The 26,805-nt window shown below is 43.0% G+C and overlaps 1 protein-coding gene across 1 annotated transcript; it reads right to left on the reverse strand.

Moving 5' to 3' along the window:
- Window positions 1-968: 968 nt before the first annotated feature.
- On the reverse strand, window positions 969-24,719 carry DAPP1 (dual adaptor of phosphotyrosine and 3-phosphoinositides 1). The gene is made up of 9 exons (XM_033160443.1): window positions 24,455-24,719; window positions 13,008-13,130; window positions 12,125-12,258; window positions 7,809-7,939; window positions 6,125-6,172; window positions 5,656-5,718; window positions 5,159-5,244; window positions 3,671-3,758; window positions 969-2,417 (listed from the first exon to the last, which is right to left on the reverse strand). The coding sequence occupies exons 1-9, from the start codon at window positions 24,556-24,558 to the stop codon at window positions 2,364-2,366; spliced, it is 831 nt and encodes a 276-aa protein (XP_033016334.1). The 5' UTR covers window positions 24,559-24,719; the 3' UTR covers window positions 969-2,363.
- Between the last annotated feature and the right edge of the window lie 2,086 nt (window positions 24,720-26,805).

Genomic DNA, 26,805 nt, shown 5'->3' on the forward strand with positions numbered 1-26,805 from the left:
GTTTTCCTTTCCCAGTCTTACAATGAAGACTTCCTAATACTTGCTCACATTGTGCATCAATGCTAGAAAAGCTTCCCCTCACAATCAGTGACTCATGATTTGTTTGGATAGAGAAATACTAATAGCCTGGAAGCTTTTTAAAAAAACAAACAGGTACATGCTAGTTCTCTTCAGTACTGCTACAGCTGAGCTCTTACAGCAATTGCATCAATCAGTGTTCTTTTTGCATATGTATTTGTAAAATAGGATGAAATTTCTTGTTTTATCACATTTCTATTTGAGTTCATGTAATAATGTTGCTTTGCTGTTTCATCTTACCTTTCTGCATGTCCCTAAACAGATTGAAATAAAAGAGTGTGAATAAGAGATGTAGCCTGATTATTACCAGAGAGAAGAATCTTGCAAAACAGCATTCTGGCTAACTTACTTAGATTTGGATAGTGTTGTTTCTTTGGTGCAGATGTGGAGAGAACTTTGGCCTTCTGTATGATGTAGAATTACAACTTGCCACTGTCCATGCTTGCTGGGGCTGATGGGACTTATTGTTAAACAGCATCTGGAGAAACCACTCCTACTTTGATGAGGTAAAATGAAAACCCAGGCAAGGGTGAACTTACTTAGACACTGTGCAGAGAGAATAACAGCACAATCCCTGTTTAATTCAGTGGTGCTTATTCTTAGCCCAAGTATGCAATTGTAACCCCACTTAGCTGTAAGTCCTGTAGAATTCAATCGGGCTTCTGAGTAGGCAATGGTAGAATTACACTCCTATTATCTCTTTGCACTGTACTACCTATGTCCCAGGGAGAGAAGTGTGTCTCAAATTCCAGGAAAGGAAGGAAATGCTGCAAGTATCCGAGCATTGCACAAACATTTGAGACATCTGACATTTCCCGCTAAAAGATGCTTAAAAAAAAACCAAACAAACAGGTCCCTATTTGCGAAGCTGGACCCTGTTACGCTAGCATACAGACAGGATGTTCTCTTTTCTGTTTATTAGAAATTTTACAAGAGATACAAAATGCATGAAATTATTCCAGATACAGCATTGAAAAGCCTTCCTTCGTGTGGTCCTGTTCTCTACACCTACCCTGATTCCCAGCACTCACAGTATATTTTGAAATGTTCCTGCTGCTAACACAGAAGAATATTAAATAATAGAACACACACAGAGAGAATAAACATGGTTGCTTTACAGGGTTAAAAAACAGCAGCAACAACTAGTACAGTAGGCTGGTCCCCAGTTACCTTGCCTTACAGTAATTAGAAGAGCACTTTGAATGCTGTTGGTACTTCTGCTCATTAACATGCACATATAAAAAGGACATTTCACTAAAATATATTGGCAGTTGCATCTGCTTTTGCATGCCTCCATGGTAATTTTGTCCAAACCAAGTGCTGTGACATTATGTCTTGAGCTTGGTTTCTAAAGGGCATGTGGGAGAGGCTTAGAATTACTGACATTGTATGCTAAACACATGCCCTCCCATGCGCTGCTGCTGGTGTGCTTCCGTAAGATTTGGCTGGCCACCATGGAAGACAAAAAGCTGGACTAGATGGGTGTTTTGTCTGATGCATTTTTCATGATCCAGCAAGTGAGAGAAATAACTTCCTAATGTGGTTTTTCCTGCTAGACCAAACACTGCATACGTGTTGAATGTATGCAGATTTCATTGCTGAGTACACATTCCAACACACAAGTTCCATTTGAATTAGCCAATGCCGATGGAGATGAATCTTTCCATCTGTGCTGCAATGCATATAGAAACAAACATTCTCAGACACAGTCATGGGTCACTAAAAAATTACAGAAGTCTGTGTGGGACAAGAAGTCCACTTATGCTAGAGTACATGGTGTAAATGGCTGAGAAAACAGTCCATGCCAGATGTGTAAGGATGAACATCTTCCGAGGTAACACAATGACCCATGCTATGAGAAGATCCAAGACATTTAAGCTAAAAGTTCATTCATTTGGTGCAGGAGGTGTGTGTGGAAATCACACCATAGGAAGTGGAACCTTAGACATCAGCACATGAGGATCAGCTGTTAGTGAATACGTATGATGGCTTTTAAAAAGTGTTAAACAAATTCATGGAGCATAGGCCTTCATTAGCCACAATAGCTAAAAGCAGAATATCCATCTTTAAAGGACACATTCTTCTAGTTATCAGATGCTGGGAACAAATATTGGCATCTCCAACATGCCACCTTTGTAGGTTTTCTTTGGACATCTGGATGGGCTTGATGGGTTTTTGCTTTTAACCAGTGCAGAAGTTCTTATGTTCACAATGACAGGTTTGATGGACCATTAATTTGAACCAACCTGGGCCTTTGTGGCAGTTAAGATTTGCTGAAGAAATAGCTACGGCCTGAATGTGCCTGAGTCACGCTGACGTGCTTGTCTCCTTATCTGCGACTACAAAAAGAAAAAGAAAAACCTGGTATATAACAGAGAGATGAGTTTATCAAATGGGATATTTTCTCTTTATAATCTCCATTAAGGTGCTGCTCTTTTTTATTGTTCCCTAATCATCCAGCTTGGTAGGCTTGCACTGGCAGGTATTGGAAGTTAACTGGTGGCAGCAGTGCTGATAGTTGGCCTGGTTTGTTTATCACATCAAACCAAACCATAGCTTAGTGCAAGCATGTGGGTTCCTGGAAGGAAGGTCCATGGCCTCTCTGTTCCTGGACATTCTGCTTCTGTGCTGAGCTGTCAAGTTTTGGCTTAGAGCAGGCTTCCTCAGCCTCAGCCCTCCAGATGTTTTGAGACTACAATTCCCATCATCTCTGACCACTGGTCCTGCTAGTTAGGGATCATGGGAGTTGTAGGCCAAAAACATCTGGAGGGCCGAGGTTGAGGAAGCCTGGCTTAGAGTGACATGCAAACCAGGCTACTGTTTCCGCTATGTGCTGCACAAGAGATAACTAACTGAGCATAAACATGTCCAACTGCTAGGCTTGTGATCCTTTCCTCCCGAGTCCACTGCTGTCGCCACCCATCGCCTCCAGAGCTGAACAGCTATGCCCCCCATGCCTCATCCAAGGTAGCCCCTTCACTTCTGTTGCCCTCCTTCCTCAGTACAGCTATGCCCCGTCACCTCAATTCAGCCTGTGGAGCAGGGATTCAGAGTTATTTCCTCCCTTATGGTTTTGTCCCCCTCCACCAATGAAGCTCGTGGGGGGGCTATGGAAGTCCTCTCAGATACAGTGCAAAAGAACAGCAAATGGAATGGAAAACTGGGTTTGTGATGTACAGAAGCATCATGACTTCTGCACTGGCTTTTGGATAGGAAAATATGAAGTTGCCTTACCCTGAATCAGAACATTGACCCATCTAGCTAACTCAGTGTTGTCTAAACTTTATACTCTCTGACAGTGGCTCTCCAGGGTCGCAGACTCACTCCTCTGTATGGAGAGGCTGGGTACGAAATGATATTGTTTAGGTAAAAGCATGTGCTCTGTATCTCTGAGCTACAGACCTACTTAGTTTATATACTTGTTTAAAGGCTAGGGATATCACTTTCTCTTTTTACATGCGTAGTAAGGCCAGTGAGGAAATAAAGGGTTTGGCGTTACACATTTTCAACATGAAATGTTTCCTTTTATCTTAAATACACCAAGTAAAAGCTCAAACACTCATCTAATCTTGAGGGATAGGCACTTCCTTACCAGTTTCCATTGCAGTATTTTAATCCATTCGTCTGCTTCTACTCCAGTCTTTGCATAAAGGTAGTATGTTCTCAGTGGGAATACTAAACTGTAAAAAGAAAAATTGTAAGGACTTGGTATCACAAGCATAAGCAATACTAACTGCAGCCAACACCCATATCCCATTTTACCAAAGAAGAATTGAAGCTAAAGGGAGGTTTTAGTTTTGGTTTGTTTTATTAAAAACAAAACACAGTCCCACTTCTATTCCAAGTAAGAATTCAAAGCAGCTAACATTAAAAAACTGAAAAGAAGGATCAAAACACCAAAGTAAAACACAGAACCAGTAGCAAAATAAATAAAACCAGCTGAAAAAGACATTTTTCCTCTGTCACTTCATCAGCATACAGAATTAACTTAGGGTCTTCAGCAGCACTGCTGGCTTTGGCTACATACACACAACCAGCTTAAAATGCTTCTCTTAATTTGGATCAAAGTTGGATTGCGGGAAAACACGTAAAAATGCAGTATATTTCCTAAGAAACTACAGGATAAATACAGGATAGATACAGATTCTGGATAATGTAGATTCCCAGGCCCACAATGGGAACATACTGGATGCAGAGTAAACAGGGTGTACACCAGGCATGGCCAAACTTGGCCTTCCAGCTGTTTTGGGACTACAGTTCCCATCATCCCTGACCACTGGTCCTGTTAGCTAGGGATGATGGGAGGAGTTAAAGTTCCAAAACAGCTGGAGGGCCAAGTTTGGCCATGCCTGGTGTACACACAGCCTTGAAGGAGAACTGGAGATTTAGAAATATGTCCCTTTCTCATGTGTAAAATGCTGGAGGAGGGTATGATTGGGTTAAAAAAAATAGAACATTTTAAAGCATATATATTATTAGCATATTTATCAACATAATTTCGTAAGGATACGTGCTTCAGGGCATTCTTGAATAGCCAAGTTTCTGCATGCAGAAAACACAACAAATATGGAACTCAAAGGCTGCCTTGGTTAAGAATAAGCTCATTCATAGACACAAAGGAAGTTGCCTTATACTGAGTCAGACCACTGGTCCATCTTGCTCAGCATTATCTGCACTGACTGACCAGGGCAGCTTTCCAGGGCTTCAAGCAAGCGTCTCTTCCAGCCCTACCTGGAGATACCCTCTGCTAGCAAAACAGATACTCTGCCACTGAGGGATGGCCATTCCCCCATGCTAAGCCACAGTAAGACAGTAAGCAAGAAGGAAAGAATAAAGTCAAGGAAGGGGCAGCTGTAATGTAAAGCTGTTGAGATGAGACACCAAGGAAAGCAGGAAAATCATCCCGTGGAGTTCAGAGGAGGGGCTTGTTGATGGGGCTTGTAAATTGGAAAAGTGGGCATTCACTGGGCTCCTGAGAAGACAGACTAATAAATGTATTGTCTTCATTCATGATAGTTCACAAGTATTCAGAGCCATTTGAAGGAATTTTACAAACACAGTAATTTTTATCTCAACTTACCAAAAACAATTGACTTTGTCCTGTGAATAGTCGAACTGCACAGCTGAGCATTCTGTTAGGTCGAGCGCTCTGATTGGCTCTGTGGACTTAAAAGTAAGTTATCTTTGAAACAATCATTCTTCCCCCTCCCCCTGTAATGAGCAGAACCCCCAACTCCCCAAATAAAGATGCCCAGGAATAAGTGAGGCGCTGTCTGCACAAGCACTGTTGCCCACATATATACTGGCACCCACCTATATAATAAAGAAGCGATGCTTGCGTCACCCACCCCACTCCCCATGTTGACTGAACTGACAAGCCACCGGTAGAAATGACTAAGACTTCCACGGAGTAATGTGCAGCACGTGGGAACCACTGGGAGACATTAGCGGGAGGGCGTTTGCTTGGCGAAAATCCCTTTGGCCCACATGATTTGGAAGGATCTCAACACTCCTGTCCATATGCAACAAACTCAAGGGATCAAAACATGGCCACCCAAGTGCAACTTGCCAACTCACCGTCTGGTCTTTGTAATATTTCAGCTCATTCCTATGCAGTGTAAACCACCTGGTTTTCCAATTCTGAAAGAATAAAGAGGGTGATATTGGAGGAACTTAGGCATTTGAAAAAAATATAAGAATGAAAATGGCAACTCAGGCATTGAAAATGAGCTCCCTTTCTTCTCTTCTGCTTCAGAACATTTATATAGCACTAACAACCCTATATTTGTTGCTGTGCAGATCATATGTATTATTTTATTATTATTACCAGGGCTTTTTTTTCAGCCAGAACTCACTGGAACTCAGTTCTGGCACCTCTCAAGTGGGCTCCATTGCCATTTTAAGAAAACAGGAGAGGTGTTCCTAGTGAATTCCAGCACCTTTTTCTAGAAAAATAGCATGGATTTATTACTGTTATTTATTAAATGTGCATTAGCTTTATACACAGAATGAAAGGAGAGGCACACAAGTCACTGACATTTCTTACCTTAACTATTCTGCCTTGTTTCGTCAAATATCCTTCTTTTGTGCCTAACTGCAAGGAAAGATGTGAAGATAAACCAAAAGGGTGGGGATGAAGGCAGGAACAAGTACACATTAGCCTTGATCATGGTCATTACACAAGCTGGCGACGCAAAACACAGCAGTAGCTTTTATGACCTCGTAACTGTCTGTTTATTTTATCCTTAAAACTGGGTCACTGTGTTCTCCGCCAAAAGTATGGGCCCCTGTCTACACCTGAGGTAAACACACAAAATTCTATTGGTTCTGATGAAATGACACCCTCTTGTATCACAGATTAAACCAGGCACTTGTCATATTCTCTGAGGTATATGCTGTCAAAGGGCACAGAGGGTCAAATTTTAAATAAATCCTAGGGAAATTGAGCATTGTTTGACTTCAAACAATATGTTCATTGTATATGTGCAGTAACATGGCACTAAATGCTGAACTAGGCCTTGATGGCTAACAGCATGATGTGTCCCAGATAGTCAAAGACCATTAATGACACAGGCAAGAAAGCAGAAGTGGGTATTTTATTATTAACCCCCCCCCCCAGAAAAAACAACCCTTCCAGGCAATGACAGCCCTTGTTCTCTACAAAGACTATTTGTTGTTGTTTCACTTTCATTTGTTGCCTCTATGAAGCTTAAGGCAGCATACATGGTCGTCCTCCATTTTTCCCCTCACAACAACCCTGTGAGGTAGGTTACAGTGATAGACTCTGACTGAACCAAGGTCACCCCATGAGCTTCATGACTGATTGGGGATTTGAACGCTGGTCCCACGAGTCCTAGTCCGACACTCTAACAATGACACCACACATAGCCAAGCTCAAATAAAGAAAGAATACTGTGCTTTTAGTAGGGTTGCCATATTTTGAAGAGCAAAAAAAGGGGACACATTTGCCAACTTCTACTTTTAACTTTTAGGGACGCAGGTGGCACTGTGGGTTAAACTACAGAGCCTAGGGCTTGCCGATCAGAAGGTCGGCGGTTCAAATCCCCGCGACGGGGTGAGCTCCTGTTGCTCGGTCCCTGCTCCTGCCCACCTAGCAGTTCGAAAGCACGTCAAAGTGCAAGTAGATAAATAGATACCGCTCCGGCAGGAAGGTAAACAGTGTTTCCGTGTGCTGCTCTGGTTCGCCAGAAGCGGCTTTGTCATGCTGGCCACATGACCCGGAAATTGTACGCCGGCTCCCTCGGCCAGTAAAGCGAGATGAGCGCCACAACCCCAGAGTCGTCCACGACCGGACCTAATGGTCAGGGGTCCCTTTACCCTTTACCTTTAACTTTGGATCGCTATGACAACTCTACCCATGAAAAGGAGGGTGTGTCCTGGAAAAAGAGGGCATATGGCAACCCTACTATGCATCATTTATAATATCTCAAGGATCCTAGAACGAACGTATCAGCAGCCTGAGACTGGGATCACTTACTGAACTCATGGCCGAGGTAAGATTCGAACCAGGAACCCCTGACTCAGTTCACACACCCTAAGGGCCAATCTAGATGCAATGATAAAGATGCTTTTTGCATATTGCAGTCAGAGGAAAGGGAGGAGAGGTGACTAGATACAATCAGGACCCAGTTTGTAGACCTGGAGGAAAACTATAAATTCCCCAAAGCTACTACTGAACAGTGAGTAAAACTTAAAAAGCAGTGACTCACTGACGGTGCGTTGGGGACGAGGTCAGTTTCCGTCTTTCCGGTCTGCATTGCCGTGTGAACCCGCACAGATTCGTAAATGGAAGGCTCTTCCACTATCTTCGGATATGGGTTCTTCAATATAATCAGGGTACCTAAAAGAAAGTGAAAGCTAAGTGACCTGTACAGAAAAGGAAAATGCAGCCACTATCCTGCAGGAAGCACTAAAAAAAAAAAAACCAAATGGCAGATGAGCTGGCAGCAGATCAAACAATAGTTCAAAAAAGCCACAGGATCAAATCAATTGAGAGACCTAAATGGATCATATAGTCTAGTCCCTTACCCTTGACACAGGATATTTATTAGAGTACAGTAGGCACACAACGTACGTGGGGATCGGGGGGGGGGGTTGTGTGCAAAGGCAAAATTGAGCAAAGTCAGGAAGACGCCCGGAACCAGTCCTGTGTGGCTAGCCCTACCTCATAAGATCTGGGAAGGGAGTGTGAGGCCTCTGCAAAGCCTTCCAGAAACCTTGATGTTTGCCTCGGAAAGAGGTGGTTTCATAAGCTGGGTATCACAATGGAAAAGGACCACCTCCAGGTTGTCACAAGATGGGCCTCAGCAAGCTGTGGCACAACCAAAGACCTTAGCTCATGGGCAGGTGAGGACTATGTGTCTCAGCACATCTTGGAGTGCCACGCCCTGAGATTACGTTCCACTTCTTTGGCACCTCTTAAAACATTGTCCCCCTCAAGCAGACCTTCAGCTGGACCAGCCACTGACCTGCCAATGTTGTGCAATCTTCTGTCAAGCAGTTCAGTGGCGGAGGAAGTCTCTCGGGCACCTGGTGTGGCGTGCCGAGGGGCAGGGCGAACCACCCAATACAGATGGTGCCGCCGGGCCTCAGCCACCCTACAGCTGGGGGGAAGGAAGTGGGCAGACAGTGCAGAGCCTGCGGGCGCCTAAGACACATGGCTCAGGTGCACTGCAGGCCCCACGGTGAGTGCCACCTGCCATTTTGTCACCCCCCTCAGGGTGACACCCAGGGCAGACCGCACCCCGCTTCCTACGCCCCCGAGGCAGTCTCTCCTCTTAGTGGCTGTTATAATGATAGGCAGCAGCCACATTACCCTGAGTGTGACCTGCTTCACGTTCCACGAGGCAACACAAGAGCTTCGCAGAATTTTAATTGGGCAAAGGAAGGTTTGAGATTTTTAATCTATTGAGCCATTTTTTAAATCTCCCAGGCTTTGTGGAATTTGGATCGCTTGTGTTATGATCTTGGGAATTATTTAGCTCAAGTGTCAACCTTCTGTTCCTGAGTATTGTTTCACAAGGGCAAGCAAAGTGGAAGTGGTACTGTGAAGTTCAACGCCTGTTTTCCAGCTGGTGGCACTGTCCATTTTAGGCACATGAAAGGAGCTTCACAGAGATTAGGGAGCTGGTAAGCCACTAGGCAAGTCTATCATTCAACACTGGAGATCAGATTCACTGATCTCAGGTAGCATTAACTCCTTAAATGTTAATGGATCTAGCAGATGGCCGGGGAGTTTGTGGTGGGGAAAGGATGGAACAACAATCGTGTGCAAGGTTAATCAGAAAAGAATTAGGGTGTATAAGTGGGATAGGCATTCATTCTGTTGTATTTTTCACAGCTTACAATGGAGGGGGGATGAAGGATTTACACTGGGCAGGGAAGTATCATTTTCTGTTCCTTTTTGTATATGTATTTGTTTGCTGAATACTGTAAAATTAAAGCACTGAAATATGCTCTAAAACATTTTTTAAGCATTCAGTTCAGTTCTTTGTGTAATCCAGCTTTTAAAAATCAAGCTGAAATCAACAGCTCCAAGATAAAATAACATAGTTCTAAAAGGTCTGGGAGATTAAATGCATCTTCACCTGTTGCTAAAAGCATCTTAATGCAAGCACGAGACAAGTTTCATTGGGGAGGGCATTCTATAATCTGGGCACAATCAACAAAAAGGCCCCCTGCTTAATAGTCATCCACTTCACCCCTTTAGGTAGGGAAAACTGGAGAAGGGCCTTCAATGAATAACTTAATGTCCAGGCAAGTATAATAGGAGCTGGGGATCTATCACCCACCCACAACGGGTTGTATCCGAAATAGTCCCAACTGCACAAAGACTTCCACTTGTGCAATTGAATTTACCCTCCCTCCCCCCCCCCAAATCTGCTTGAGACTTGGGGAAAATACCAGCACAGATTTGGGGTTGGGTGGGGGAAAGCAGGGAGAGAGAAGTTCCACTGTGCAAGCAGAACTCCTTCTGTTAATAGGATGACTTTGATGGATACAATGCAAGTCTTTTATTTGACCATTGATATCCCATCTTCCATCCACGGAGCTCAATGCATTATCTACAAGATTCCCAGCTGGTCTCTCACCCAGATACTGCCCAGACTCACACCTACAAACAGCAAAGATAATGTTGCACCGATTTCTGGCCAGTCTCTTTGGTTTTATTTCTGGAAGCAATAAACTTGGGAAGCTTTGGGGAAGGGACTTATATTTGTACTGTTGATTGTTCTTCCTCTCCAGCAAAGAAAAGGATAAATGACAGGAAGGTGAAATCACTCCTGACACATAGGAGTTATGGTGGTCCAGACCATGCAAAAACTGGAAGAGACTGAGTAGAGGACTGGAGTTGAGTCAGGGCATGCTAAAGCAGGCCATTGGTTTGTATATGTCCCACATTCACCAACCTCTCACTGAGCAAAGGAATCCTCAGATGGATCTTTCCTTAAACCCCAAAATCTGAACAAAAGTAATGTGGGCATGTAGGGAGCTGATTCAGAAAAGGGTACTCCCTTAACAAAGGCCACAGGGGCAGGATTCTGTCAAAGTATGAATTAGAGCCCAGGACTACTCATAGTCCATGACCAGCTCTGCTTCTTTCAGGTTAGCCAAATATTTTAGTGCTCTTGAATTTCAGTCCCCATAAATCTTATTTGCCAGCTAATCAGTTGATAATTGGAGGCTTTATTTTCCATCTGGACCAATACCAAGCATTGGAGGGGGGGGAGGACCTCGGTCCCCTCGTGTTCAATAACAAACCTATTTAGGAGCTGTTTAACAACAGAGATCAAGTTTCAGAGCACTGAGTCAGTCGGGGCCAAGTCAATGGGGGTTTAACACTCATGTCAGGAAATAGATATGACACTTCAAAGAGATTAAACCCTTTCTGGCCTGGAAAGCAGTGGCTCTTTAAAACTGCACCAACACCAGACCCACGGGCTACTCTTGGTTCTCTATTACCCCTTTCATCACTAATCTGATAAGATCTATTGAAATGTAAATATTAAGTAAGGAGGATAAATTCTTGATCCAAAATCCAATACATACAAAAATAAATAAATCAGACTAACTGTTGCATCAGGAATCTACTGGCAGCACAATCCTATACATTGTGAAGTGAACCCCATAAGAAAACCCCATTGATAGGAATGGAAATAAACCCCAATGATGTCAATGAGATTTGTTCCCAGGCAAATGTGCATAGGGTTGCAGCCTTCAGAAAACATAAGTTTTCAGATAACACAGAGTTGGGTTCAATGGGAGGAGCTGCCCTCTGGCTGAAGGAGTCCTTCCCTCGGAGGAACCTTTGGATCCAACGCATAGAAGCCAAGAGGTGCCAGTGTCTTCATCTGCTGAAAGCCCTACAGGGCATGTATTTTTCCACAGCCAGCAATTTTAAAGTGCTGTGTCGACTATTTTGTTTTTTTAATCTCATTTCATTTCATTTTTGATGCCACCACCGAATCAGTAGGATCTTGGGGTGCCAGAAAAAAATGAATGCTTGACCTGGCCCCCAGGGTGGAGCTTAGCCACCCAGCTTCAATGCCTAATAGATTATTTCTTACTCTACTGTGCCAAATAATATCACTAGTGCAATGCCTGAACACCAAAGGCAATCTAATATAATGTTAAGCAGGGATAGCCTATGTGATTTTGGACTGCAACTCCCATCAGCCTCAGCTAGAGCAGAGATGGAAAGGGATGGTGGCCATTGCAGTCCAAAATACCTGTTGGCTATACCTTGATATACAACATAAAGACGCACAATAGGTGGATTCTGTCATATCCTCAAAGAGGGAAGAAGAACAGAACTAATAAAAAAAGGAATATCCAAGTGTATAAAAAGATACTCAGCTCCTACTCAGAATTGAACTCTTGAAATTAATGGACATGACTAACTGAAATCCATTCATTTCCATAGACTTACTCTTAACTTAGGTCAGATACAACCCAGGTTAACAAATATAATCTAAAATATTTTTAAAAGCTAGAATAGATGGATAGATAAGCAAATGTAAGTTACCTGTCTCGCTGCCAATTAAAGGCTGATTTGCAAAGTGCATGATCAGGTCTCTCAAGCTTAGAAACTCGTTAAAACCAAACTTGTATGAAGACCCAGTGTACTCCACATGAAAATGTTTCACAGAATCCCTTGCTCTGAAACAAAAATAGGGCTGTTGAAACACGAAATATGCATTCTTCTTAGCTCAGGAAGGATAGTAAATTTTATGGAGATGTCCAGACACCAGGTGAGCCATCAGAGAAGACAACCCTTTGTATGCATAAGCGGCTTGTTCCTATTCTGTCTTTACAGCCTCCCTCCATCTGCCCATTGCATCCCACCAATTAGAAGAGTTTGTTAGTTGCCCATTCTCAGCAAGTCCAGTTTCATTTTCTGTTGTCCCATTATTGCTATTCCCATGGCATACAGAGCAACCACAGTGGAAAGTAGATGGAGGCTAGATGGGGGTAGATAGAAGCAATAGGTATGTAGGCAGGCAGGCAGGTAGATGGATGGATGGATGATATCTATATCACACCAGGCTCTCAAAGCTAGCCAGCTCAACACTGAGCATTCAATGATGGTGTCAGGCAGATTTCATTTGGGAGTATATTGAATAGTCACATGCCATTACAGTAAAGGCCCTGTCTGTCGTAACCCAGACACCAAATATACGACAGAGATGGGACATCATCATAATATTAACAACAAACAACAACAACAACAACAACAAATAAATTTCTTATACCCTTCCCATCTGACTGGGTTGCCCCAGCCACTCTTGGCAGCTTCCAACAAAAATACAGGAAAAACAGGAGGAGAGGGAGGAGGAGGAGGAGAGGAAGGTCACGACTGTTGATCTCAACAGTATGGGGTGACGTGAGGGATAGTGAAGATACTGTACCTTACTGAGAGAGAGTAAAGATCAGCCTTGCCATCGCTCTTCCTTAGCAGGTAGCTTCCATCACTGCCATTGGAAAGAAGAAGTGCCTCTGCTGCATGACGAGTAAGGCTGTCATGGTACCACCTAACAAAACATCAAAGTTCAGCATCCATTAGCTACTGTATTGTAAGCTATAGTGGTGGGGGGAGACTTTTCTGTTATGAAAATCTCATAAGATCATATTTTCAGGGGGATATCTGTGTTACTCTGTTACAGCAAAAGCAACAGAGACTTGAGGAAGATTATTAATAACATTTATTATGCCATAGGTTTTCATGAGCCAGTGCCCACATCATCAGGCATGGAATGTGATCTGAAATAGATAGATAGGGGGAGGAGAACAGGATCTGACTGCGCTGAATCCTGAACTTTACCAACTCCCCTACATACACATACACATACACATACACATACACATACACATACACATACACATACACACACACACACACACACACACACGCCATGGTGACTTGGCATCACCATAACATCTAAAGAACTTCAAAAGAAAGCATTGGGAGCACATTCTAAGTGCACTCCTAATTGCTCCTTTCTTTCCTTTGCATGGGCAGCTTATGAGCTGTGTCTGCAGTGGAAGATTCTGCCCCCCCTTAGTAGTCTTTGCTGCCCTTCATTCCAACCCTCCCCCCCCAAAAAAAAATTATAGGCAAGCATTGGAACACCTGGAATCTCTCACCGCTTGGAGATTGGGCTGGTGTGTAGAAATGTCTACCATATAGACACTACTGAGCAGCTACACAAAGGACATCTAAGGATCACTTTAAAAGAGAAACCTGCCAACCACTCCACATATCTACCTGGGTGCATCTTCCACCCATCCACCATAAAATCTATTGTCTACAGCCAACAACACCTACAGTACGACGACATCTGTGTGCCTGACCCATCCAACAGAGACTTCCAACTTAATGATTTATACCAGGGATTTCTTAAACTACAAAACCTACCCCAATAAAGTGGAGAAGCTGATCAACAAACCCAGACTGGTACCTAGGAATACCGATACTAATAGTTCTATTTTTGTATTCATTATTCAACCTCCCCATGAGCCCCAAGAAAATTTATACAAAATAATATACTGTTCCTGACACAGAATTTTGAATGTTGGGATGCCCTTTTTTGCAGGCAGTGGAGGAGTAAGAGATTAGATATATAGATATATACACAGAGAGACTTTATGATATCCCTATCCAATATTGTTCTGTTCACCCCACCACCACCCCATCGGTATGCTTTTCTATGTGCAAAGTTCGCTATCATTCTTATGTCGTTTATTTTAACAGATGGGTTAGGCTGAAAGAAAGGAATCTGCCAAGGATAGTGTTAAGAATTTGTTCAAGGCATTTTGCTGCCTGAAGCACATCCTGCTACTCGCCTCCCCAGCCCAAGGCAAGCTGTGTGATACCCAAGACTGGCCAAGTAATTTTGGCACCCGAGACAGAAAACCCTACAAGCAACTCCCCACCCCACATCTCTTCCTGGCTGTAAAATGGCAACAAATACCTAACAACCTGCTACCTTTTCAAGACACCCTAAATCAGCTGCCTGGTGCAGCCACCTTTCTCTCTGCAACGCTTGAGCCGCTCCTGATTTTACTTATTCATATGTTTTCTTATCTACCTAGTAACTCCAAGGCAGGTTACCGCAATGGAAGATACAATTATAAAAAGAGATAAAACTGTTACAATGATAAAACCAGTATGGTATGGTGATTAGAGTGTCGGCCTAAGTCCAGGGAGGTCAGAGTCCAACTCCCCCTTTGGCTATGAAGCTTGCTGGGTGACCTTGGATCAGTCACAGCTATTCGGCCTTCCCTCCTTCCTTCCTTCCTTCCCTCCCTCCCTCCCTCCCTCCCAGGGTTGTTGTGAAGATAAAATGGAGAGGAGCAGAACCACGTATGCGGCCTTGAGCTCCTTGAAGGAATGGTGGGATACAACTACAATAATAAATAATAAGCAGGACTTTTTTCAGCCAGAACTCACTGGATCTCAGGTGAGTGCCATTGTCATTATAAGAGAACAAGGGAGGCATTCCGGCACCTCTTTTTCTAGAAAAATAGCACTGGTAATAAGTAAATTTGTTCCAAACAGAACTGAATACTGTAGTATAAACTTGGCAAAAGAGGTGGGATGAATGAAACACAAATGCTTTACGTGTCAAAGGTCGGGTTAAAGTGCCTTCTGTGCGTCCATGTGTAAACCAGTGGTTTCGACTGCACAAGACATTCTCGAACCGTCTTGGCGAGTTTCTAAATTTGCATTTCCTGAAGTCTTTTTTTCCAGGAAGCCATCTTATTGTTACACTTCCCCTTTTGGACAGATGAAGCATGCCATAAATGCTGCTATGCTGAGCTACATATATACTTCACACACCCCTCTGCATGCAGCCAACCTCAATATCACCTCAATCATCTACTACATATTACATGTAGTAGACATCTAGTGACCCAAGCTAGGCAGTTAAATGCAAGATGTTTTAGATATAAAACCAGTATAATTGAGCTGTGGAAACAGAAGGAGGGACCGAAGCTGCAGTAGTGTTCATAAATATCAATCTTTTGCACAGGGCATTAGCAATCTGAGGGTCACAGATTATTATTATTAATTGCTATTGTTATTGTTATTATTGTTATTATTGTTATTATTATTATTATTATTATTATTATTATTATTATTATTGGAAGATCTTTACAAATATTGGTATTTTATATAGATATATAATATGTGGCCATTGTTCTGTGAAATCTCAGAAGTCGAAAAGGGCCAAGCAGAGTTCCTTACCATTATATATGGTAATGCCCATGACTTTATCTCAATTCACACCATAGCCCAGCCTTTTTCAACCTGGTGTCCCTGAAACTAGCCCCACCCAGCTCCCATTTTTGCCTCATTAACCCAATTCAATATCCCTTAATGTAACGAACTAGGGCAGGGGTCAGCAACCTTTTTCAGCCGTGGCCCAATCGCCTTCTCAATCCGGCCTGCAGGCGATCTGGGAATCAGTGTGTTTTTAAATCAGATTTTTAAAATAAAATGCTTTTGGAGGAAAAATATTTCTAAAGATAGTTTTCTATTTAGGTTACATTATAGTCCAAAGGCTATTCATCAGGAAATAAGTATTTGTTTTAAGTTTCTCATGTGTGCTAAAACTCAGTCTAAGTTCTTAAAAAAAAAAAAAAACACTGTTTAACCACATCAGTTAACAAACATGGATACATATGCTATAATGTTACTACTTTAGTTAAATAAATTGTTTAAATTGTTATTAAGGAAATGATTATTTTTCTTCTTCCAATAAAGTACAGCAGAAAAGTTGTCCAAATATAAACAGTTAACTTATTAAACCTCACAATAATTTCATAATATCTGTCTATGTATTTCTAATAGTATAACCAAATCAGAAATTTTTGATATAACTATAAAAACTATTCTGAAAATTTATTACGGTATTCCAAAAATTAAACCTTCCTCTGGTTGTACATATTAAGATTATACCAGCAAGATTGAGTCTTTCTGTAAAAATAAATAAAAATGATTGAAATCAAGTCTTACTGACTAGTGATTAAATCGAGATTTAAATCAATTTGATTTAAATCAAATCCACTGTTATGTCCTAAGCTTGGATCTTAGAACAATAGGCAGGTAGGATGATTGGCCTGCAGGAGCAGCCCAATCAGACCCCAGGAGGAAGTTACTGGTAATCAGCCTATTAGGCCAGTGGATACTAGGATGCAACAACTGATTGGGCTGCTCCAGGAGGGAAACAATCAACCAATCAGACGGGACTCACCGTGTAAAGAATGTATATAAAGCCTGAGGTTTGGTGGGTACTTTATTCCCTGTTTTTTGAGCTGCAATAAAGAGCATGAAATCACTACGCGAATGAGTATATGTCATCCACTCTGTAAGAAATGCAAAGGGGCAACACATTCTGGCAAAAACAAGTGCCCAAAACATATAATGTTGCAGTCATAAGCATATTTATGTGGGAGTAAGCATCAGTGAACACACAGTGGAACTTTGCACTGAATAAATGTGCATTGTCAGGAACATTGCCAGCAGAGTGGTGGCAGTGAACACCTGAGGCTATACATGTGGGACATACACCCAAATATGTGCATTGGATCACAACCTTATAAATACAAGTTGGCACATGCATTTAAATCTATCCAGCTCCTTTGGAGAGGGCATGCAACTGGGGAGCTGCCTAGGCCAACATTATCAACTGCTTTCACACAGTAATGTACAAATTAGACAAACAGGTATACATAACCCAAAATAAAATTCAACAAAGGGAAAACCGGAGCAGAATTGGCCAGTTCTCTCTGGACAGCTATTCTGATAAAACAAAGGTCATCCTTCTTCCCAGTACAAATCGGACACAAAATGCATTCAGCAATACAGTGTTTAATTGCACTTGGCAACTTTGCTAAAGCCTTATTGCAGCTTAAAAAGGAAGACCAATAAGGTGTCTGATGCAACTGATGGGATCAGGTCACATCAACTTACTCTGATCCCAGTAAGTTACATCAGGCACCTGACTGGAGAATGCAGTAAGTGTGGGTGTGGCATTGAGGTTGCTAGGAAAGTGAGCCACTTTGCCCCTTTAGAAGGAAAACGCCTGGAAGAAGAGGTTCAAAATAGAAATTGTGTGTCAACAGAGCTGTTCTAAAATACCAACATAGAACATGGAAGATGGGAACATAGAAAGCTGCCTCATACAGAGTCAGAGCATTGGTCCATGCAGCTCTGCACTGCCTGTACGGACTGGCAGTGGCTCTCTGGAGTTTCCAACTGGGGACATCCACAATCAGCTACCGTAGACTGAAACAGATCTTCTGCATGTAACATATGTGTTCTATGGCCATTCTGTCATGGACAATGCCTATATACACCAGGTCAGAATTTTACTCCACCTAGCAAAGTATTGCCTGTCACTGATGACTTCAGATCTTTGGGCAGGTATTTCCTAAACCCGATCTTTTAAACTGGAGATGCCAGGGCTTTAACATGGGACATTCTGGAAGTAAAGCTTGTACTCTACCACTGAGCTATGACCCCACTGCACAAGTTGTGATGCTGTGTGGGGAAAACTTAAAGGAGTTCTCTCCCACCCACCCCCAACATTCTATGTTCCCCATGGAAATTTTTCCATTGCATAAGTTCATTGGTAACAACGAATGGATGCCAACTGCAGTTACGCTATTAGGCAAGCTCGGCAGCTTCCAGGTTTTCTGCTTTGCTTGCTGAATGCAAGTAAAAGCACGCCAAGCTAGGTCACCCTTTAGGGCATTAGAAAATTTTCCCAGGGCAAACAGAACATTTTCCGATGCAAATTAGCCTGTTTCCCAGGAAACCCACATCACTGAAATTGTGTGATCATTTTTGACCAGGATAGATGGGGCAATCCTGCAGAATCTTGGGATCCTTGTGGCAGGGACTCCAGGTCATAAATCAGAAAATCTGTAGTTTGAGGCTGGTGCTAATGAGCTACCAGAGGCTGTGGTCACATCCATTTAAAGCGCATGACTTCTCCCAAAGAATATTGGGAATATTTTGTTAAGGTTGCTAAGAACTGGGACTGTGTGAGGGGTAAACTACATTTCTTAGAATTCTTTGGGGGGATTCATTGCTTTAAATTGATGGTGTGGGTGTGACCAAAGTAGGTTCAGGCCTTAGATCCCTTCTAAGGTGTAGACAGAATTAAGACACTCAACATCTTCCCTACAAATGGCAGGTATTGTGAAGCTTCTAGATTGGTGAGGCCTTCTCCTCGTGCCTAGTCAACAAAGAGAACTTTCTGCATACCAGAGTTTAGCCTCCAAAATCAGAGCCCCTAAGCTGGAAAACACACTTCCAGATCTAGATTTGGATATAGCCTTGGCCTGATATTCTGTGGGATTTAATTGTTAGATTCTGCAACCATCATAGTTTGAGCAGCCAGATTTCTGTGGTTCATTCAAAAAGGTTAGCTTAGGTGGCGCTGTGGTCTAAACCACTGAGCCTCTTGGACCTGCCGATCTGAAGTTCGGCAGTTCAAATCCCCGTGACAGAGTGAGCTCCTGTTGCTCTGTCCCAGCTCCTGCCAACCTAGCAGTTTGAAAGCATACCAGTGTAAGTAGATAAATAGGTACCACTGTGGCTGGAAGGTAAATGGTGTTTCTGTGCGCTCTGGCTTCAGTCAGTGTTCCGTTGTGCCAGAAGCAGTTTAGTCATGCTGGCCACATGACCCAGAAAGCTGGCTCCCTCAGCCTGAAAGCGAGATGAGTGCCACAACCCCATAGTCGCCTTTGACTGGACTTAACCGTCCACAAAAATATAAGAGTTGAACCCTTTCTTATGGTCTAGTTCAGTGGTTCCCAAACTTCCCCCTGCCATGGGCTAATGGAAAATAATGGTGGACAACTTAATGCTTTTTTCTGCTTGTTGCAGCAATTGCAATTTCATGAGATTCAGATTGTAATGCAACACAATACAACATAAAAGTGAGAAGCAATTAAAATGCAATTAAAAAATCAACATGACTATTCAATGCAATTGATGTGCAGTCTCCCATCTTCAACCACAAATCCACAGACATGCCATGGACCACCTGAAATAAGCTCACTGATGGTCCATGGAGCACAGTTTGGGGACCCCTGATCTAGTTTTATGGTGCAATGACAAGAAAAGTAATTGATTGAGGGTAGGCATATCGGCAAACTCTATCAAGTATCTTCATTGCATATGATACCAGAGACAAATGCTGATCTTAGAGAACCCTCCACATTGACAGTATTTGAGTCAGCCAGAAAGCAAAGCCTCATGTACAAGACTTGGCATATAACTATAGACAATACAATGGAAAGAGAAAGTAGCAGTGCCACTAATTACATGGAAGTAACATGGCACACTTAAAATTATTGCTCGTCTCTGAACATATTGCTCAGACCATCTATGACTCATTCACAGTGTTTACATGTGCTGTTGAAACTGACTTGTGAAATAACGTGTTTGTGGTTGTTCCCTAGAACTTCTTTGGGTTGCATGAGTTGCCTCTGAATATTGGCCAACATCTCTTCACACATTCCTCTCAGGTCTCATCAAACAGCACGGTGCCTTAAGCCAATTCAGTTTCATCTCCTTTTCTAGCCTACTTTGGTCATTATCTGCCTTTCAGAGCAATACCTCTTCTGGTTCAGAAATCCCACTTTGGCAACCATAAAATCAGAGTATTTTAGATATATTTTACTCATGACCTTTCCTGGCAATGTATGCTTGTGTATATAAACACACACACACATACACACACACACACACACAGAGAGAGAGAGAGAGAGAGAGAGAGAGAGAGGGAGAGAGAGAGAGAGAGAGATTACCAGTCAAAATGTGCCCGTTTTCACTCCTGCATGCTAGTCTCACATTGTGCATGACTGTTAAGGTGACCATGTATTCTACTTTACAGAGGAAAATCCCTCATTTGAAGGTGTCCTCTCTTTGAAGGGATGCCTAATCAACGTTTGGTTTAAAGATATAGGACCCTAAGAAGAGAGGGCAGCAGGGGCCTTGAAGTATATTTTGTGATGTAAATTGCAGTCAAAAGTGTTCTATACATACATCAGTTAATGAATGATGGGGTGGCAAGGCTAGCATGTGAGTGCTTGTCTGGTATGATTCTAGCTGTTGATTTAGTGGACAATATTTTTTAAAGCCAGAATCTTAATCTGTGATGGATGGTCATTCTACCACTTCTGCTTTCAATTCAACTGACAAAATTAACAAAATATAACCATAGATGGAAAATTAAGCCCCAAATGGCTATCTGCTACTTCACAGAAAAGTTGCTGAGGCCAGGAAGATGATTGTCAGCAAGGTTTCATAGAATTGTAGAGTTGGAAGGGACCACAAGGGTCATCTAGTCCAGTCTCCAGCAATGCAGGAATCTTTTGCCCAACTTGGAGTTCAGTATGTTTAGTGTTTCCTCATTTGGTCAGTTCTGCCATTTCTACCCACTGACCAAAAAGAAACAGAAGTCGGCACAAATGGAAAGTTCAGTCCAAAAGCAGCTGTGGAGGAGATCAACCCTCAGTTAAAGAATTATTGGAAGATACTCGCTGCTCTACAGAAAAGTCACTGAGGCCAAGATGATGTCACTGCAGTTTCTAAGAAGATTTTAAAGATTTCCTCATTTTAGAAACAACAGAATAACCACTTTCAATTCAGCTTAGCAAACTAATGAACATTTGTGTCCAAAAGCAATTGTGACATGCACCCATGGATATAAAAGAAGTCTAAACAGTGAGGCCAGAAATCCAAAAAAATACAGCCTAGGACATTTCTATGCAAAGCTAAGCACAGTAACTGCTTACAGGAGCAATAATTGGTAATAACGCAATCCACCTAGAAAAAAACCCTGGTCTTGATTGAGCCCTAATCTTTATCCTGAGATTCCTTACATTGAATGTATGAAATCCTCTTAACAGCTTGTGAGCCGTTTAAAGATACTCGTTTCTATGAACCATTTAAGTTGACACTCTGAAGATGGTACGCATACCACAGGAGGTGAACACTCTCACAAAGAATTCTGTGTGACACCTTCAAGACAGATGGATTTATCGTTGTGTAAACGTCTGTGGATTAGAGCCCGTCTTTTTAGTCATTAAGGTGTCCTAAGATTTCTGTTTCTATTGCCTTTTATGAGAAGGTGTTGGACATTTCTGTTTTCCAAATTACTTACAAGTGCGGCAAGACAACTACAACCAGTGGCTTTACACTAGCAATATCTGTGATGTTTAATTACATTGCCATTATTTACTTGTGTACATGACATGACATCTCCTTAAAAGTTTTCCCCACACGAACATGTTCAATCCTTCTTTGAAGGCTGGAATAAATATGAGAAATAAAAGCATAAATAAAATGCTCTCTCAGCTCATACAAATGACACAAGTGCCCAGACTCATAAATGCCTAATTATATAGTAACTCCCTCTTCATTCCTAAGATCACTTAAATACAGCCTTTATATCTCTCTGGCTTTTACAACTCCACATTCCCATAGTATCTCCTTGTTAACTTGGTTCCTCCAGAAAAATAGAGAGCAATTTCTGCCTGCTGTGTAATAAAGCCAGTCTGCTATTAGTTGAAGCAGGGTTGCAGTGAGATCATAGAATTGTAGAGTTGGAAGGGACCCTGAGGATCATCTGGTCCAACCCTCTACAATGCAGGAAGATGCAGCTGTCCCATATGGGGATTGAACCTGCAACCGTGGCATTATCAGCACCACGCTCTAACCAACTGAGCTATTCAGATAAAACATAGTCTGTCACTTCTCTGGGAGCTTCCAGACTGTTGATATTAACAGGTGGGATCCAATCACAAACCAACTAGTTCAGGTTGCACAGTTTTAGACGATCTGGAGGTCTTGTGCAACAAATCTGCTTCCCTGAAAGCTCAGACCTTTTGCAAGAAACGCACTAGAAACGCACTAGAAAGTGGGAGATAACACTTGTTTTGACACAACATCAAACCTCACAAATAAATCAGGGTGAATGCTTATTAAATAGCCTAATCTCATTAAGTCGCCTAATCTCCTTGCAAACAAATCAGGATGAATGAGGTCTCCTAGAAGCTCCCTCTGTGTCTTTATGTATACAACTGAAAATACAGTACAGTGAGAAACCACCTTGTGTTTTTCAACATGGAAAACCAACGTCAGACTCTGCCCCCTGCCCCCACACAGTTGCTCAAAGAAAACCAAAAGTGTTGTGAATAACTGCTTAATCTTAGGAACTTCTGACCCACAGACTTTTATTCCCTTTCTCTTTTCACAAGAAATCACACAATCACATGCTCATTTATGGCAGAGAGAGAGAGAAACCTTAAAGTCTGAGATAGTTTAGCATCCCAGTGAGAACTATATTTTTTGCTCTCTATGTTCATGGGAGACAAGTATTCGCATGGGAGACTGGAGAGCAGAAGCCCAAACTATGGACTGGAGATAGGAAACAGTGGTTGTTACAGCTGTTGAAGGGGATCCAAAAGTTTTCTCATCAACTAGCACATCTCTTGTAGAGAAACTGCATTCTCGCAGCATCAAACGAGAATGTTTCATCACATTATCTGAAGCATGTGTGCTTAGCTCTGAATACTTTATATAATTGGTCTGTAGGCTGAATACACAATTAAACCAGCTGACTGAATATTTTGTCACTGGGGGAAAGCAGTATGGGATACTAGGAGCGTTATCCAGTTGGATAATGCTGCAATATTGCCAATAACCAGTGACACAGCATTATTTCATTTAAAGAACAATTGAGGGACTTCTATTGAGGCTGAATGCATGGTAACCTGCACTGCAAAAGATGGTTCTTGAAGGAGTTTCAAGTAAATAAGTATCCCTAACTTTCTCTCATCCCTTGCCCTTTCATAGAACTGTAGAGTTGGAAGGGACCTTGGGGTCCTCCAGTATACCTGAAGGAGCGTCTCCACCCCCATCATTCTGCCCAGACACTGAGGTCCAGTGGCGAGGGCCTTCTGGCGGTTCCCTCACTACGAGAAGCCAAGTTACAGGGAACCAGGCAGAGGGCCTTCTCGGTAGTGGCACCTGCCCTGTGGAACGCCCTCCCACCAGATGTCAAAGAGAAAAACAACTACCAGACCTTTAGAAGACATCTGAAGGTAGCCCTGTTTAGGGAGGCTTTTAAAGTTTAATTGATTATTGCATTTTAATGTTCTGTTGGAAGCCGCCCAGAGTGGCTGGGGAAACCCAGCCAGATGGGCTGGGTATAAATAAACAAATAATTATTATTATTATTATTATTATTATTATTATTATTATTATTATTTAGTCCAACCCCCTGCAATGCAGGAATCTTTTGCCCAACATGGGGCTTGAACCCAAGGCCCTGCAATTAAGGAGGAGGAGGAGGAGTTTGGACTTGATATCCCACCTTTCACTCCCCTTAAGGAGTCTCAAAGTGGCTAACAATCTCCTTTCCCTTCTTCCCCCACAACAAACACTCAGTGAGGTGAGTGAGGCTGAGAGACTCATGCATTTTTAAATTCAAGGCTCAGAGCTCCAACTTCCAGCACAGAAACACACCTGCCCTGTTTACTTCCAAAAGTGGGGAGGGGAGCAAACAGGAGTGTCAGCTTGCAATACAACTGTTCCTGTCTACCTAGCCTATCATGTGAGCTAGCACTAAAGAAATTAAGCAGACAAGGGTCAGCAGGAAAGGTACCTCTGGTGTCATGCTAACGTCAGCTTGATAATGTAAGCAGGCTTTCTCAGCCTTCTCAGAGCTTCCCTGGGAATGGAGGGTTCCTCTGTCTGCTGGAATTACGTGCAGCTACTTGTGCTCTGGTCCATGGGGTCACGAAGAGTCGGACAACAACAACTTGTTCTCACCCTAGATTCTGAAGCTCCTCTTCTACATCACTGTGCCCCAAGTGGCGGCATTGATCCTGCTGGTAGCTCATCCTCCTCCTTTCTTCCATCTCGGCTATGCCCATACGTAGCACCTGTTGCAGCTCCTCTTCAGGGTACCATTGGCCAGAGGAAGAAAGAGGTGGGAGACAGGGAACAAACAGGCATCCTTTTGCTTCGGCTTCTGCCTCCCTTCTGTGGACAACAGGAAATCTCTACAGCGCAAGCATGCAAGCAAGCTGTTTCTGTTGCTGCTTCTGCTGCTGCTGCTGCTTGGAGTGAATGAGGAAGTGAAAACAACGAGTCCCTCCCTGCTTACACCAAAGTGCCCTCCCTTGCCTCTCCAGTTCAGGCAGAGAATGCCGCCTGGGCTGTTCCGCCTCTCCTGCTGTCATCACTACAATGCTGGGAATGTGTATATACGGAACTAGCATTGCCTGAGCAAGTATTTATTTCCAAGACTGCGCGTGTGCACATGCATGTGTGGAAGAGAACACTTGCCGCTTTGCATAACCATTTGTGCCTCCCCTGCATGTATTATTTTGCTACTGAAGAGTCCTGGAAGGTAAAATGTCAGCCTAGATTTTGTTTGTTTGTTTGACATCATAATATGTGCACACAGTGAAGTAATTGCCTGATGGTGTCAACATACACCCTGTCTCACTCAGCACTCTACTCAGACCATATTCAGATGTTTCCAGGGTTCTCACCCTGGGAGCAAAGCAGCTTGAAGGTTTCTGAGGGGTTTCTTTTGCACTATTGTGGAGAACTGTCTGGAGCCAGGTTAACCAATGAGATGCCCTCCCGTGTCCTGAACCTCTGGCCTACCTAGCAGCATGTCAAAGTTCAAAGTCCGAGGGCCAATCCACATAAGTCCAAAGGTCAGGAAATGCAGTTCAGGGTCAATCCAAATAGCCAAATCTGAAGTCTAGCAGTCAGGATATAGTCCAGAGGCAAGCCCAAAGCCCCATAGAGGTCCCATAGAGGTCCAGGAACACCCAAGCCAATGTTCATCAACATGACCAGTTGAGCAGACCCAGCACCTGAGCTCTGCTTCCCTTTTGTACTTTGCATGTTGATTGCAGCATCTGGGCTTGATGAGGCATGTGACCCTCACCTGCTCCAAGCCTACTCCAGTTGAGGAATCAAACCCCTCCTGCCAGAGCTAGCGAGTCCCATCTGGCCAACTAAGGAGCTGAGCTGTGGGTCCTTGCCCGCTTCAGCCTCCTAGAGTGCTCCCCCACTTCTCCCTACACCTCAGTGCCCACCATGTTCATGGAGACAGGGGCCTCTCTGGTGATGGGTCCTGCTGCTGTTCTGGTTCCTGTGCATTGAACCCCATCCCCTCGCCATCCTCTGTCACCATGTATCTCCTTCTCCACGCCCCTGCTTGCCCCAGTGTGTCCCAGTTCTAGTGACACCTCTTGCTGGGATCCTCTTCCTCCTCCTCATCACCCTGCCAGTTCATGACATCTGGATGTTGAGCTGCAGCTTCCATCATCCCTGATCACTGGCCTTGTTTGCTGGGACTGATGGAAATTATAGTCCAATAACATCTGGAGGACACAACTTTGGCTATCTGTGGCCTAGAGCACTATGCTTGGATTAGGGAAAACCAATATTTAAATCTATGCACAGCCTTAAAGACCATGTGGATAGCCTCAGACAAGCCATAATCTTCCCACCTATTCTACCTTGCAGGGTTGTTTTGAGGATAAAAAGAGATGAGCTTAAGAGTGCAGCATGAAACCATGGAAGAACAATGGGATGCAAATGCATTAATTCAAGGAAATGGACTTTTTTGTGAGGCTCTGTGTAAGACCAAAATAGCCAGTATGGATGCTTCTAGACGGAGAAATTCTGGGGTGTGCCAGGCATGCTGATTCAGCAACCACGTTTACCACATGAGGATCAAACAACTCAAAAAGCAAACTAATGTGGCACAGCAGGAAAGAATTACTCTAGTAAATGAAAGTGGCACATTCCTCCCTGCCAACTTGGAATTTGTGTTCCCTGAGGTACTTTCATTTCTAGTTTAGCACTTTAACTTTCTTAAAAGGAATGAGGAACAAGCCATAGAGTTTCTGTCTGCCAAGATGAGGTCTCATTAGCAGATAGTCTCCTATTAGAGAGGCTGGCCTGGATTGGCGCTGTTTAAACCAGTTGATGCCACAATGTTAGGTAAGCACGCACTGTCTCTTAGACTGCTGCCCACACTTCATCTCCTGCCTTGGCTTTCTCTTCTGCTTTTTTTGGAAGTATTTTTATTAAAGATTTCTTGATTTACAAAAGTATTGCAATGTCTCTCTCTCATATTTTTGACATGTATCGTT

Source organism: Lacerta agilis, chromosome 9 (assembly GCF_009819535.1).
Source record: "Lacerta agilis isolate rLacAgi1 chromosome 9, rLacAgi1.pri, whole genome shotgun sequence".
NCBI classification, from domain to species: Eukaryota; Metazoa; Chordata; class Lepidosauria; order Squamata; family Lacertidae; genus Lacerta; species Lacerta agilis.

What these genes read in the sequence shown, in the direction of transcription:
- DAPP1 (XM_033160443.1), bottom strand. Translation starts at nt 24,558, where the DNA reads ATGGGCATAGCCGAGATGGAAGAAAGGAGGAGGATGAGCTACCAGCAG. An exon ending in TCGTCCCCAACGCACCGTCA is followed by an intron (nt 6,173 to 7,808) that starts GTGAGTCACTGC and finishes CTTTCCTTGCAG; the next exon opens with TTAGGCACAAAAGAAGGATA. An exon ending in GACAAAGTCAATTGTTTTTG is followed by an intron (nt 3,759 to 5,158) that starts GTAAGTTGAGAT and finishes TTCTTTTTACAG; the next exon opens with TTTAGTATTCCCACTGAGAA.